We start from the raw sequence: 14,296 nt of genomic DNA on the forward strand, positions 1-14,296 counted from the left end.
AGGCTTGTTGACAAGCACACAGCTAATCAAGTGGGAACCGCTTGCTGGAAAGGAGACCCTAAACGCGCACGGGACCCGGGTCGGGAATCAAGAACTGGTTCTAACGTAGCGTCCAGGGCACTCTCGGAGGCTCGGATAGAGGCTCCATGCCCGTGCTTCCATCCTGTCTGTTCCAGTCTGTTGCGAGGCTGGTAACTATGTACGTGCTCAGTTTTCTTGACACAAAGCGCTACACAAGAGTGACATTTCAATAACTGGAAACCTGTCGTGTGATGTCTATCCGCTTGCTTTACTGTCAGAGAAGCTTCAGGGTTACAGAACGGCGTCCCCACTTCCGGGGGCCTGTTGTCAAAATGAGCTGTACGGAAGAAGCCATTCCGCTTCCGGTAGCACAGTGCCCCACGAAGTCAGCAAGGTCACAGGTCACCTCCCGTGCCTCGTCAGTGATGACGGCCAATCGGCCCGGCCCGTCACTCACCCGGACTGTCCAATGGTGGAGCGGGGCGGGCATCTGGGGGCGGGGCCTGTAGCGCCTGCGCAGGAGCTTGTGGCGTCAAAGTGCCCGCCGTGTCCATGGAGAGAAGCTGAGGCCCCACGCTCCAGCCCGAGGCTGCGGGCGCTGCGACGTGGACATGTCGGCGTCGTTGGTCCGCGCCACCGTGCGGGCCGTGAGCAAGAGGAAACTGCAGCCCACGCGGGCGGCGCTCACGCTGGTGAGTCCCCTCGGCGTCCGCGGGGAGGTGGCGGCGGCCCGGGGCGCAGAGCAAGCCTGGACGCGGGCTCAGGCTCCCGGCGGGCCGCGCGCGGAGCTCGGTGGGGCGGACTGGCTGTGGGCGCTGCCACCGGGCGGCCGAGGCCGAGGACGGCGGTTTGCCGCCGAGGTCACGGCGTTCCGGGAGAAAGGTCACGCAGGGAACGCCGCGGCTCGCCATAACCTCCCTCGAGGCGTCAGCCCAGGAGGGAGGCAGGCTTAGGATGCGGACAGCGTGAGACCAGGAATACATCCGCTCCATCCAGAGTCCTAAGAGGGGCTCTTGCCTATAATTAGTTGAAGCAAAATAGAAGTAAGTCGTGATCAAGTAAGAGAAACCGCATTTATGATAGGTCGTTGTTTGTCCCTTCAGTTTGCCCCAATAATCACACTGTGTTATGTATTGCTTTTTCCTCAGGAGCAAGCTAGTTTTCTTCTCCGCAGGTATATCATGGATTCTAGGATTGTGCAAGGACAATTCCAGCTATGTTCATCTTACTCAGAATCCTTATACAAGTAATAAATAGTAGGTCCCAGAAAAGTCGAGGCGCAGAACAGGTGGTGGTTGTTGTTGTTGTCGTTGTTTGCGTTGTTTGTTTGATTGCTTAGGGTTTTTTTTTTTTTTTTTTTTTTTTTTTTTTTAGTCACCATTTGGCATATTACATGTTGCTTGGGAAATTTGGACTCGCCCCTTTCTTCCCCTTTCCTACCTCTTCAGCATACATTATCAAGACCTACTGTTTTTCATGACAACTGAGTTGCCTGGGTCCCACCCTCGGTAGGCCATTCTTACCAGGAGTAAGTAACATCTCTTTTGCACAGGCCTGGCCTGTGTCCTGCTTTGTAATCTTCTGTTTGGTTGTGTATTGTTGTAGCAGATCTCAATTCACACCCTCTGCCGTGCTGCCTGGCTCAGCTGTAGAGTCTGTGGTGTTAGGCCTGGTCCTAGAATCACCTTTCCCTGATTTTCATAGGACACAGGGAACAGCCCTGTAGCCTGTTGGCAGATGTCATGGTTCGTGCTTGTTTTTGAGCTTCTGGTAAACATTTTGAATCCCAGCACACGGCAAATGCAAAAGCATTGAGGTGGCCTAAAGTGTGAGAGAGAGATAACTAGCAAACAAGACTGATAAGAGTTAGCATTGCCTGGCTGGCACTTCAGCCTGACAGCAGGGAGTCTGACATACTGCAACATCTGTAGAGTCTACTAGAGGTCAGCCATGGCCAGGAAAGGTATAACATAAAACATAAGCACCAACTGTCTGTGAGCCAATGCCAGTCCTGGGCAGAATTGACCGGCTGGCACACTGGGCTGTGTGTGATCCCACGAGGCTAGTTGTTTCCCCTGGTCTTCTGTAGAAGTAGGTTCCAACAGATGTGCTGGCAAATAAGTGCAAACAGGTGAAGAAGAGCGAATCTTCATCTTCCAAGGCCCTTATGTAGGCCTCCAGCAGAAGGTGTGGCCCAGATTAAAGGTATATACCACCATGAACTCAGAGATCTTGTCTTAGTCTCCTGGGACTGAAGATGTGCACTACCTTGCCTGGGCCTAAGCTTTTCATGGCCACTGTGCCTCAAGATCTCCATACCAAGATCCAGGTCAGAAACTTGTATCTTCCAGCCTCACAATCTGGATCACAGGTGAGCCCTCCAATTCTGGATTGTAGTTCATTCCAGATATGGGCAAATTGACAACCAGGAATAGCCACTACACTGGTGTAAAGTGGTAAGATCTGTAAACCTGGAATGGCTCCAGCTTACCACATCCAAAAAGCGTGGGCAAGAATGGGCTCCTTTCCACCCCCATATATCTAAGAGTTAATAGAATTGAGTTTGTAGGGAGCAGATGTGACTGAAGGATGTGAAAATTACCTCCTGGTTGACAGGCATCCTTATCTTTATCATTGAACAAGACAGAGGTAGTCAACTCTCATGACTAGAGGCTCATACTGCACAAAGCTCGGCTTCTGAGTGTGCAATGGGGCCTAGCTAGTATCCATGTTGATGTGTGAAGACAGGCTAGTTAACTATATATATACAGAAGACTGGAGGCCTTAGCTTCCCAGCATGGCCTGATAGAGAGGGCCCAGCGTGTAGAAGGACCTGTTGCTTCACTGGAGTATGGCCAGATCATCTTTGGAACAGCAACTAGCATGTGCCTCTGGTTTAGAATGTACCAGAAAAACCTGCAGAGTGCAGCCAGGTTCCTAGTCCAGGGTAGAAGCTGCTTTAGGTTATGAGTGAGGAGAGGAAGCCGTTGGTGAGGTGTTGTGTGTTCATTGTGAAGAGTTGTTTGTTCCACAGTTGTTAACTCTTTGGACATTAATTTAGTAGCCCTTGCAAATATTTAATTACATCTTAACCTGAGTTGTAAGATTAAAAGCATAACAAATACCAGCTAGGGGAGGGGCCTGTGGGGGAGGGGCCCAAGCCGCAGAGAAGGAGCTGTGAAGCTCCCGGTTCCTCTCCAGTTCCCAGATTAAAAAAAAAGAAGCTGGGGGTGGGGGTGGTGCATCCTTGTAATCGCAGTGCTGGGATGGGAGCGGCTGGACTGGGGCTCCAGTGGCCAGCAGCCACCCTGCCGCCCGGCCCAGGCCATGTGAGAGTTCTGAAACACTCGCTGCAGAAGTGCACTTCCCAGCATTCTGACAAAAAAACAGCCTTGGAATAAACCATTGTTTGGTTTGCATTTTTAATGTTTTAAATTACACTTGTTTGTTGTGTATGTGTGGTCATGCATGCCTTAGTGATTGTGTGATCAGAGGTATCACTTCCCTTCTTCCTTCCTGTGGGTCCCAGGGATCAAATCTGGTCCTCAATCATGTCCACAGGTTCCTTTACCTGACAAGCTGCCTCACCAACCCTTTGAAACATTCTTAAACAACATCTTCACTATGTTCTCCCTTCAAGCAGCCATGCTCCTGTGGTAGTTTACACAGGAGCTGATTAAAAGGCATTACTCAACTTTACAGAATTTAAATAATCTGAATTCTGAGCCCTTACTTGTTGGTAAATTTCTTGGGAAGGTTCAAGTTGAGCTGGTCTGGGAATGCAGACATAGTAGAAAGCTGCCAGACTTGTAGTGGGGTTGAGGGAAGACCTCCCCTCTGACAGGGTGTGCACACAGACCTGAGGCAAGTGGGTACTTACCTTCTTTCTAGTACCATGTCCAGCTCTACTGTGATCACAAAGGGCAGTCCCATCCGGACCCATGCAGTTCTTTTGACTGACTAATCAGAACAGTCCCTTGGCCTGTATGGCAGCTCACAGAAGCATAAGGGTCAAGTGTTAAGACCAGTCTGGCATGCACAGTCTATCTCCAGAACAAGGCAGGAATAGAGCAGTCCCTTGGCCAGTTTAAGCTGCCCCTCCCTTCCTCTTAGTTGAGAGCTTCTTAGTAAAAGCTCCTCAGGGAGGAACAGGGCAAAGTTAACACTGGTTTTGGTCACTTGACAGCAGCTTACAGACATTAAGGACCTTTTTTTTTTTTTTTTTTTTTTTTTGGGTGGGTGGGTTTGGGTTTTGGGTTTTTGTTGTTGTTGTTGTTGTTGTTGTTGTTGTTGTTGTTGTTTTCCAAGACAGGGTTTATCTGTGTAGCCCTGGCTGTCCTGGAACTCACTCTGTAGACCAGACTGACCTCGAACTCAGAAATCCACCTGCCTCTGCCTCCCAAGTAAGTGCCAACACCACCACCTAGCCATTCAGGTTCTTTTAATGTTACTTTTCCTCTTGTGCCTTTTCCTATATACATATCATATACAAGATGTGGATTCTAGCAGTTCGCGGCAGTGTGGATGGTCTGCATAGCTTGCTTTTGCTCCCTGTGTTGAAATTGCTTTGAGACAAACTAGCTGTGTATATCAGGCTGACCTCAAATTCATGATCCTCCTGCCTCAGCTTCCCAATAGCCAGAATTACAGGCAGCCACTGTCTAAATGTTTTCTGAGACTTGAGAAAAGAAGAAAACACCAAAGTAGGCAACTTAGAAAACTTTATGGGGATAAAAGTCACACCCAGTTAATGAGAGAGCCCCTGTGTTGTCATCAGACAGTATGCTGGGTTTCATCTTCTCCTCCTCCCCATGTGTTCTACCCAGGCTCACGACAGAGTCTAGCTCCAACAATCTCGGCTCCCTAAGCTGTACAGTCTAAGGTTTTTTTTTTTGTTGTTGTTGTTTTTTGGGGGGTTTTTTTTGTTTTGTTTTTGTTTTTTTTTGGTTTTTTGGATTTGGTTTTTTCGAGACAGGGTTTCTCTGTGTAGCACTGGCTGTCCCAGAACTCCCTCTATAGACCAGGCCTCTGCCTTCCCAGTGCTGGGTCTAAAAGCCTGCGCCACCATGCCCGAGTTGTTAGAACTTTAGTGTGTTTTTGTTAAATTTTTGGCGTTCCAATTCCTTTCTTCTGCCCTTCTTGCAGTGCCTGCACGTGCCTCTCTGGTCAGCAGCACTGTAACAGAGGCCTTGACAGACCGGCTGGCATTGATTTTTTTTTTTTTTTTTTTTGCAGTGCTACACAAAATACACACATATCATATACATAAGAGCTTAAAATAGTGCACTAAACAGCAGCCGATTACTTTACATGCATCACATTACTTTCTTTTTGTGTGTGGGGTGTGTATGTAAAGGGGTTGCTGGCGCATGTGTACATGTATGCATATGTGTGGAGACTGGAGGACATCTCCCGTATCATTCATTCCCCAGGGGCTCCCACCTTTCCTTTTGAGGACAGGACGTCCTGCAGGCCTGGATCTCCCCAAGTGTCCCCAGGACTGCAAAGCCACGAGTTACCAAAGGAGCTGCCTTCCTGCCTGTGGCACAGCGCCGTGGTTCCTGCTGTTTTCAGTGCTGAGTCCATGACTCTTGATTTAGTTCTGACCCTGTATTTGTACCCCATCGTCTGTCCAGTCTTCAGCTGAGAGAGCGAGCCCAGGCTAGGGCTGTGCCTGTGATCTGTCCCTCTGGCCTTGGCCGGGTGCTCACTGAGCTTGATGAGGAGGGACCCTGCCAGCGGGAGCAGCTAATGGACATAAAGAGCAAGGACACCATCACCTCCTCGTGGGTCCTCTACCTTCCCTACAGTAGCTGCCAGTCTGTACTGTGCCTGGTCCTCTCCCTGATTCCAGAATATCTCCCTGTCTAGGCTGCCTCCCCTGCATTTCAGTAGTTTGTCTTAACAAGACTCCTAGGGAAAGGATTACCCATCACCCCAGTAGAAAACTAGACATTAGAAAAATGTTCATGACATCTCCCCTTGGGCATACCCAGTGAATAGTCCAGGAATATTTCAGATCAGACTAGGTCCCAGCGTCCTCTACAAGAAAATGAGTCTGGTGGCACTTGTCTGTACATCCAGACATTTTTCTCATGCTGAAGACCACTAGGCTAGGGTGAATTGCATTCTAAGAAACACAGCCACAGACCTAGGCCTGTCACTGAGGACAGTGACCGCCCACCCAGATACCAGGTGTGTGTTGACCCACACTGGAAGTCTGAGCCCAGAAGCAGCCCTCTAGCCACCCATTGAGATGAACTGAAGGGGACTAAGCCCATAGGGAAACCTCCGGAAGGCTGGCTTTTCCATTGGTTGGCTGTTTCTGAGCATCTCTGTCTGACAGTGTGCTTGTTCCAGAGCGTGCAGTAGATGCACAAAATATGATCTTCTCAGGGAAAGCAGGGCTCTGTCAGGGTAGATGGCACAGGCAGAGGAGGCTTTGGCTTCCCTTTGCTGGACTAGATCTACAGGTCCTCTGGCAAGACGTGAGCTTGTTACAGGCTGCTGTAATGGAAGGGCTGGCCAGAAGATGAGTTTGATAAACTGTTTCTTTTTCAGACCCCCTCTGCTGTGAACAAGATAAAACAACTTCTTAAAGACAAGCCTGAGCATGTAAGTAACTGTTGAAAGGTTAGCAGAGCTAAAGTTCTGTTCTGGGGACAAATGTATTTATTTTGCTGCAAGTATGTATGTTTTCGTTGATTGAGGTGTTTGGTTGTGTTAGTTTTTACCTGGACAAGGATTCAACCCCGGGCCTCACTCAGGCAGGTGCTCTACAGGGAACTGCACACAGACTCTTGACTCTTACACAGGGAGCGAGCATTTCCATAGAAAGCGGCTGCTCATGACCCTAGACAGCCAGACAACCAGACTACAGAGCAGCCTGAGCCTGTCTGCGGGCTCACTGTGCCTGGGTACTCCCAAGTTATGAGGCTCCCTGGGGAAGCACTGGCCTGCCTGCACGGGTTCTTGTGTGGGCTTCTCTTGCTTCCACAGACAGTGCAGTACATGCTGTGCTTACACTTCGTTTTTACTCTGATCATTCAGCCTGAAGATCTTCCAGGTCATTATTAAAGTTCGTACTCTGTCTTAGTTAGGGTCTTACTGCTGTGAACAGACACCATGGCCAAGGCTACTCTTATAAGGACAACATTTCATTGGGGCTGGCTTACAGGTTCAGAGGTTCAGTCAGTTATCATCAAGGCAGGAACATGGCAGCATCCAGGCAGGCCTGGTGGAAGAGGAGCTGACAGTTCTACATCTTCATCTGAAGGCTGACTTCCTGGCAGCTAGGTGAGAGTCTTAAGCCCTTGCCCACAGTGATACTTCAACAAGGCCACACCTCCTAACTTTGCCACTTCTTGGGCCAAACATATTCAAACCGTCACACCCTCCTTCATGGCTGCCCACCTTCCTGAGAAGGTTTGATTTGTTCAACTAACCTTGTGTAGGAAAGGTATCTGGGTTTTTGTGTCTGCCACAGATATCATTTACCGACTGTTGGTGAAGTGAGCCAGGCCCAGGGTTCTGGACCCGGATGCATGACTTACTGTGTCCACAGAGGATCCGTCCCGCATACAGGGTAATTGAATTGAGTCTGTGAATCTCTTTGAGCTGTGGCCTGTGGGTAGTCATTTGTTAGGCCTGGGGCTATTTTCTGGATGCTCTGAACAGTTAACTGGACTGCTCACAGCTCCATCCTGGAGTTGTTAAATGCTAACAGATGTCAGCTCTCTGACCTTGTTTGGACTTTCTAGTACATAAATTGACCAAGAACCCCCCAAAACTCCATGAAATTAGTTGTGTAGGTTTATAAAGGTATATTTGTTCTTGATGGTGTAAAAATATGTAATTTATAGCATTAACAACTCCTTTTCCAAAACTGCCGTTACCTAAACCTGCCCAGGTCGGAATTCTATGTAAATGAGGCTGCCTTTGAAGCCATGGAGATCAACCTCTCTCTTTCCTTCCCCAGTGCTTGGGCTGCCGCTGTGAGCTGCCAAGCCTGGCTTCACACTGTATTTTCCAATGCTGAGGAGGAGCAATTCTGTTTGCTTTTGCTTTGTGTGTCTCTGGGAGTGAGCATGGACTTCAGACACACAAGGACAGACCTCACCCCGTCAGAACTCTAATGCCCCTGCCTCGGGTTTAGACTTCTGCTTTCTTAAGGATTTCTGGGTACAGAGATGGAAACAAAAAAGTGCTTAGAACTTATGTTCCAGAAATTCATCCAGGCAGCTTATTCCCACTTGGAATGAAAAGTCCTCATTCTAAGCTTTGCAAACTCCCCACTGTGATGGAGCCTGGGAAGCAAGCACACCTTACAGCCTCACAGAACTCCAGTGCCCTGGTAGGGCAGGCCTAGGGAAGTGGTGATTGACTGTTTGCGTAAAAGAAAAGGCAGGCCCCAATACTGAGAGCATAGGTAGATATTGTTAGAAAAATCACACCAATGTGTTGTGCTAGACAGTTTTATGTCAACTTGACACAAGCTGGAGTCATCTGAGGAGGGAGCCTCAACTGAGAAAATGCCTCCATAAATAACCCTGAGCTGTAGGGAAACCTGTAGGACATTTTCTTAATTTGTGATTGACGAGGGTGTGGGCGGAGGGGCTGTTGTGGTTTCAGTCCCAGGTTGGTGGTCCCAGGTCCTATAAGAAAGCAGGCATGGGGCTGGAGAGATGGCTCAGCGGCTAAGAGCACTGACTGCTCTTCCAGAGTGTCCTGAGTTCAGTTCCCAGCAACCACATGGTGGCTCACAACCATCTGTAATGGGATCTGATGCCCTCTTCTGGAGTGTCTGAAGACAGCTACAGTGTGCTCACTTACATGAAATAAATAATTCCTTTTAAAAGAAAGGAAAAAAAAAGAAAAGAGGCCAAGCAAGCCACGAGGGGGCCAAGCAAGCCAGTAAGCACATGGCCTCTCCTTCAGCTCCCGCTGTACCCCACCCCTAACACAAACACACACACACACACACACACACACACACCTCTACAGGGGTCTTAGGCTTCCTGGTATTTTGGAATGTTTTACTGAATTGCCCTAGATAGGAGGCTCCTCGGAAGGCAGGATGGTTGCCAGGTAACAAGATGAGCCTCCGTGTTCACTAACCACAAGCCTCCGAGAACACCTCCAAATCCCTGCCATCAAAAGAAAAGAGGACCAGGCAGAGGTGGGGCACACACGTTTAATCCCAGCACTTAGGAGGCAGAGGCAGGTGGATTTCTGAGTTCAAGGACAGCCTGGTCTACACAGAGAAACCCTGTCTCGAAAAGCCAAAAAACAAAAAAGAAAGAAAGAAAGAAAAAGAGAGAGAGAGAGAGAGAGAGAGAGAGAGAGAGAGAGAGAGAGAGAGAGAGAGAGAGAGAGAGAGAGAGAGAGAGAGAGAAAGAAAGAAAGAAAGAAAGAAAGAAAGAAAGAAAGAAAGAAAGAAAGAAAGAAAGAAGGAAAGAAAAGGAGGATGGGTGTGGTGGGTGCATACCTTTAACTCCGGGCTTTTGGGAGGCAGAGGCAGAGAGACCCTGTCTCAGAAGAAAAGAAAGCCAACTGTAGTGGACACAAGCCTTTGAGCTAGCCTAGAAACTAGCAGGTCATGAGTTCTGGGCTGGCCCAGGCTTGGCTACATCGTTCAGACCCTATATTCAAAACAAAACAAGAAAAAAAAGGTGAGGTCTGGTAACACACCCCCAGCATTTTGAAGGGTGAGCCAGGTGGATCGTGAGTCTGAGGCCAGCCTGAACTATAAGACAGGCAACAGGCAACGTGTGTTCACTGTGCCCACGTTACTTCAGATTAAAGCTGGAGAGCTGACACTGAACTGGAGCCTTGTGTCCATAAATAAAGGGAAGTGCGCAGTGTGCTGTGATACAGAACACAGATGCACATGCAACCGGGCCTGGAAAAACAGGACAGCAGTGGCTGTGTGCTTCTTCCTGTGTGTTGTCTGTGTTGTTTTCAAACTTGTTTCCTGTTATATTTGTTCTTACAGGGGCATTATGTAACCGAGTTACATATCACCAAGTTTAAGAGAAAAGGAGGGCTGGGCGTGGTGGTGCACGTCTGTAATCCCAGCACTTGGGAGGCAGAGGCAGGAGGATTTATGAGTTTGAGGCCAGCCTGGTCTACAGAGTGAGTTCCAGGACAGCCAGGACCACACAGAGAAACCCTGTCTCAGAAAAAAAGGGGGCGGGCAATAATGGGGATAAATATCAAAGGTTGCTTTTTTTCCTTTAAATTTGATTTTATTCTATGTGCAGGTATCTGTATTACTGTGTGTGTGTGTGTGTGTGTGTGTGTGTGTGTGTGTGTGTGTGTGTGTGTGTGTGTGTGTTCCTGAGCTGACCCGGTCAGCCCTTTTCTGAGCTAATGCAGCCCTGTTGCTTTTCTAGAGACTTTGTCTTACTCTTTGGCCTCTAGCTTGCCAAAGTCCTCATCCCTCAGCCTCCCAGGCAAGTGCTGGGGTCCGAGGTGTGAGCCACCACATTGACTGTAGCCAAGATTTTCAGTAGTCCTTTAACCTGTACTGTTAACACTAAGCTTGTAATCTCAAATCTTTTCAGGTGGGTCTGAAAGTTGGCGTGCGAACCAGGGGCTGTAACGGCCTTTCCTACAGCCTGGAGTATACAAAGACGAAGGGAGATTCTGATGAAGAAGTTATTCAAGACGGTGAGCTCTCTTGTCTTTTTGAGACAAGTTCTTTTGTAGCCTAGGCTAGCCCTGAACTCTTTGTGGGCAGGTGGAAGAATGACCTTAATTCCCACTCTACCTCCCCGTGATGAGAGAGAGTATACTCCCATGCTCACCTCTGGGAAGTAGTGCAGTTTTTGGTTTCTCTAATGTTTTCTGAGCACATTGTTCTGACGAAAACTTTTCTTGTACAGAGCAGATGTAAAGACTGTTGTTTGTCGTAGGAGCCGTGTGAGTGGTGCTTGTTGCGTGCCTGGCCTTGGCAGGCAGGCTTTCTCTGGCATATTATCTGTGTGCAGCCACTGAAAGGAGAGAGGGGACTTTTTCTCCATTGCACTGAACCGTGCAAGGAGAGGTTCAGTAGCTGGGAGGCTCGTGGTTCGGAGAAGCTGGGTTGCCTCTGCTCTAACGGTCATCACTGGGAGAGGCTTTGGTTGATTTTGATCGCAGTTTTTTGTTTTTGTTGTTTTGGTTTTTTGAGACAGTGTCTTTCCTATGTAGCCCAGGCTTGTATCTTGATTCTCTTTCTGCAGCTTCTGAGTGCTACAGTTACAGTTGCCTCACACCTTTTTTTAAAGGTCATGTTAGTTTGTGAAGTTGGGACAGCTTTTGGGAGTTGGTCCTCTCCCTTCACTGTGGGCTCTGAGTGTCAGCTCAGGCTCTCAAGGCAAGATCCTTTTACCCCCGAGCCTCTCACCACCCACACAGATTTTAAAACCACAGAACAAAGTGAACGAACCATCCAGCCATTTCTGTTGAATAGTTTTGCATATATAGTGGGTGTGTGTGGGTGTGTGTGTGTGTGTGTGTGTGTGTGTGTGTGTTAGTGCAGACTCCTGATCCCTGGGGAGGCCAGAGGCAGCTGGTCCCTGGAGCTGGAATGACCAGGGGTTCCAGGCTGCCTGAGATGAGTGCGGGTCCTCTGCAGGAACAGCACATGCTCCACCACAGCTACGCTTTCAGCGGCCCCGGCATTGAGTGAGGAGGCGCGGTTTGTGGGGGGTAATGCTGCTACTAGTGGTGATGGGGATTGTAAGTTTGGGGTTCAAGATAAGGTCAGGCCAGCCTGGGCTAGCAAGGTCTTGTGTAAGACACAGGAAAGAACACTACAGCCCCTGAGAAAGAGAGAAAGAAAGGAGGCTTTGTGGTCAGGGCTGTGCTTCTGAGCCGCGCTGATAGGGCTTGCAGCCCTTTCTGTGTGAGACAGGCAGGAATTCTATTCCTGACTCTATGTCCATCATACTTAACTGAAATTATCAGTAAAGGCCATTTGTAAATTATGAAAAAAAAAAAATTGGAGCTGGAGAGATGCTTGTGGCTCTTCCAGAGGACTGGGGTTCAGTTCCCAGCACTCAGTCACAACATCTCTAACTTTTGTTCCAGTGCCTGTCCTCTGTGGCACAGGCATTGCACAAACACCTACAGGCAGACACCCCTCCACATGAAAGTCTAAGAATGGCATCAGTTCAAACGTAAGCCTCACCCACCCCGACAGAGGAAAACACCCGTGCTGTGTGTTCATGTGTTAGTGTGAGGCCAGCAGCAGCTGCAGCTCTGGAGTCCAGGGCTCACTGTTTGGTCTTGTGTATGTGGTCTGGTTAGAAGTACACCATGAAACAACAGTACTGTGGGTATTTTTAGCTGATGGTGTCAGGCACAGGTCTCTCATGTCATCATTTAAAAGCACATAGCATTACATTACATGTTTTCCTACAGCAAATTGGGAAAAAAAAAAAAAAAACAGTAAACTACAGTGAAAAGCCAACGCCAGGGTTTCCACGTAGCTAAGGTCTTCTCTATTGTGTATAGAATTGGTTGGATGCAGACTGGACCAGCAGGAAGCTACGGACTTCCCGCTGGAAGGAAGTCCGAGGTCACTCGTCAGCTGTAGGGTGACTGACATTGCCCACTGAGAGCCTGGGCTTTGGTCTGCACACTCTGCACTGTGGGCTGTGACGTGTGTTTCCTTTTCCCCAAGGAGTCCGAGTGTTCATCGAGAAGAAAGCGCAGCTGACCCTGCTGGGAACAGAGATGGACTATGTGGAAGACAAACTGTCCAGTGAGTTCGTGTTCAACAACCCCAACATCAAGGGGACCTGCGGCTGCGGAGAGAGCTTCAGCGTCTGAAACCTCTGGACTGCCGACTCCAGGAGAGCTGGGGCTGCCTTGCAGCTCACCGAAGAAATCATGTGATGTCACGTGCTCAGAAGTTATGGCGTGTGGCTGCCTCGTGGGTGAAAATAAAGTGGCATTTGGAAATCAAGCCAGCGTGTAGGGTTCCAAAAACATGGTATCTGTCCTCTATGTCAGACACAGAACCTGAGACGCAGTTGGTTCCCTCGAGTCATTCTGTTCTGTACAGGGAACCCCTACCCGCTCGTGCTGTGGCCTGCTTTGTGCCAGAGCCAGATTCGTGGCCACCGCATCACAGAACGCCTTGATTTTGTCTCCTGTCCCTTTCTCTCAATCTTCAACAACCCCCAGTCTCAGGCAGGACAACTGTGGGTAGCAGTGTAGTGGACCTCGTTTCCCTCACCTTTGGCATGGCTCAGTACATTTTTACCAAAAATGTGATTATCAGATGCCTCGCTTGCCAACCCATCAACAGTTCCCGAGTTCTGAAGTTCTGAGTTCAGTATCAGAAGTTGGGAACCACCAGGCCTGGTTTCAGTCTGTCGTCTCGGGCGTGCTTCATGGTGTTTTGCCTAGACCTTCCAGTTAGAAGCGCTTACGATAAGCAGCCCTCATAATGGAGAATAGTTCTCAGAGCTCCTGCCCTGCTCTCCCTTCCCCGGGGTCACAGCAGTGCTGTCTGAGACATTTGGGGAGGAGAGGAGCCTTGGCTTCCTGCCTGGCCAGCGCTCTCACCAGTTTCTTAATTTATAGAGACTGCCTTAGTTTTCTTTTGAATGGAAGTCTTGTGTAAACCCTTTCATGTGAATTGCCATCTTGTTTGTTTAGAACAACAATTGTTTGAAACAATAGTTTCTTCGTACAGAGAAGATCTGCAGCAGTGGGATTACTCTCAGCATCGGACCTGTGGATCAGAACATGCAGTTATTACACTTGCCAGTAGGCATGTGCTTTCTGGCTCCTAAATGAAATTGCTAAATTTTTTTTAATGTTTTTATCACCAGTTTTTTGAGCCATGGTTTTGCTGTCCACTACAGGCCGGCCTTGAACGCACAATCCTCCTGCTTCAACGTTCTGAGGCATGTGCTACCACACCTAGAGCCCAAGTTTTTCTTTAAGTGGTCTTGATTGACTTGGATTGGACATCTTAAGTAATTGTGAATTCTTTTGTGGAAGGCTGAATCTCATGCAGCTGAGTTTAATATTTGTGCTATTTACTAAAGTACCTACCACCACAATGTACCAACTCGTAGTTTTATATGAATGTTGATGAGTTTGTATCATAAATAAAATTATAGATACATCCTTAATTTGTGCAATATTATATGAAGAGATTGAGTTACCAATTAAAAAACACATCTATATGATCCTAATGGTGCCTTTTCTTGTTGGGGAAGAGAGTTTGGGTAATTACCTGCTAAAGCCACAGAAAATGCCAATATTTTGCTGC

The 14,296-nt window shown here is 48.5% G+C and overlaps 1 protein-coding gene across 5 annotated transcripts; it reads left to right on the forward strand.

Annotated features, from left to right (window-relative positions):
• The first annotated feature begins 495 nt into the window (after positions 1–495).
• Isca1 (iron-sulfur cluster assembly 1) lies at positions 496–12,976 on the forward strand. Of its 5 annotated transcripts, XR_007973192.1 has the most exons (7): positions 496–713; positions 6,583–6,636; positions 7,199–7,317; positions 7,508–7,606; positions 8,000–8,021; positions 8,054–8,170; positions 10,587–10,679. XR_007973192.1 is itself a non-coding variant. In XM_052156312.1 (5 exons), exons 1-5 carry the CDS (start codon positions 633–635, stop codon positions 10,026–10,028), a joined length of 366 nt encoding a protein of 121 aa, XP_052012272.1. In that variant the 5' UTR covers positions 498–632; the 3' UTR covers positions 10,029–10,303. The 5 variants fall into 5 exon arrangements, 4 of the variants coding, with proteins under 4 accessions (XP_052012272.1, XP_052012273.1, XP_052012274.1 ...); XM_052156312.1 differs by lacking the exons at positions 8,000–8,021; positions 8,054–8,170; positions 10,587–10,679 and adding an exon at positions 10,016–10,303 and having other exon boundaries at positions 498–713; XM_052156313.1 differs by lacking the exons at positions 8,000–8,021; positions 8,054–8,170 and having other exon boundaries at positions 502–713; positions 10,587–10,677.
• The last annotated feature ends 1,320 nt before the right edge of the window (positions 12,977–14,296 follow it).

This window comes from Apodemus sylvaticus, chromosome 14 (assembly GCF_947179515.1).
Source record: "Apodemus sylvaticus chromosome 14, mApoSyl1.1, whole genome shotgun sequence".
NCBI classification, from domain to species: Eukaryota; Metazoa; Chordata; class Mammalia; order Rodentia; family Muridae; genus Apodemus; species Apodemus sylvaticus.

Coding starts and splice junctions, on each gene's coding strand:
- Isca1 (XM_052156311.1), top strand. CDS start 633: ATGTCGGCGTCGTTGGTCCGCGCCACCGTGCGGGCCGTGAGCAAGAGG. Junction 714..6,582: donor CGCGGGCGGCGCTCACGCTG/GTGAGTCCCCTC, acceptor TTTCTTTTTCAG/ACCCCCTCTGCTGTGAACAA. Junction 6,637..10,586: donor TTAAAGACAAGCCTGAGCAT/GTAAGTAACTGT, acceptor AAATCTTTTCAG/GTGGGTCTGAAAGTTGGCGT.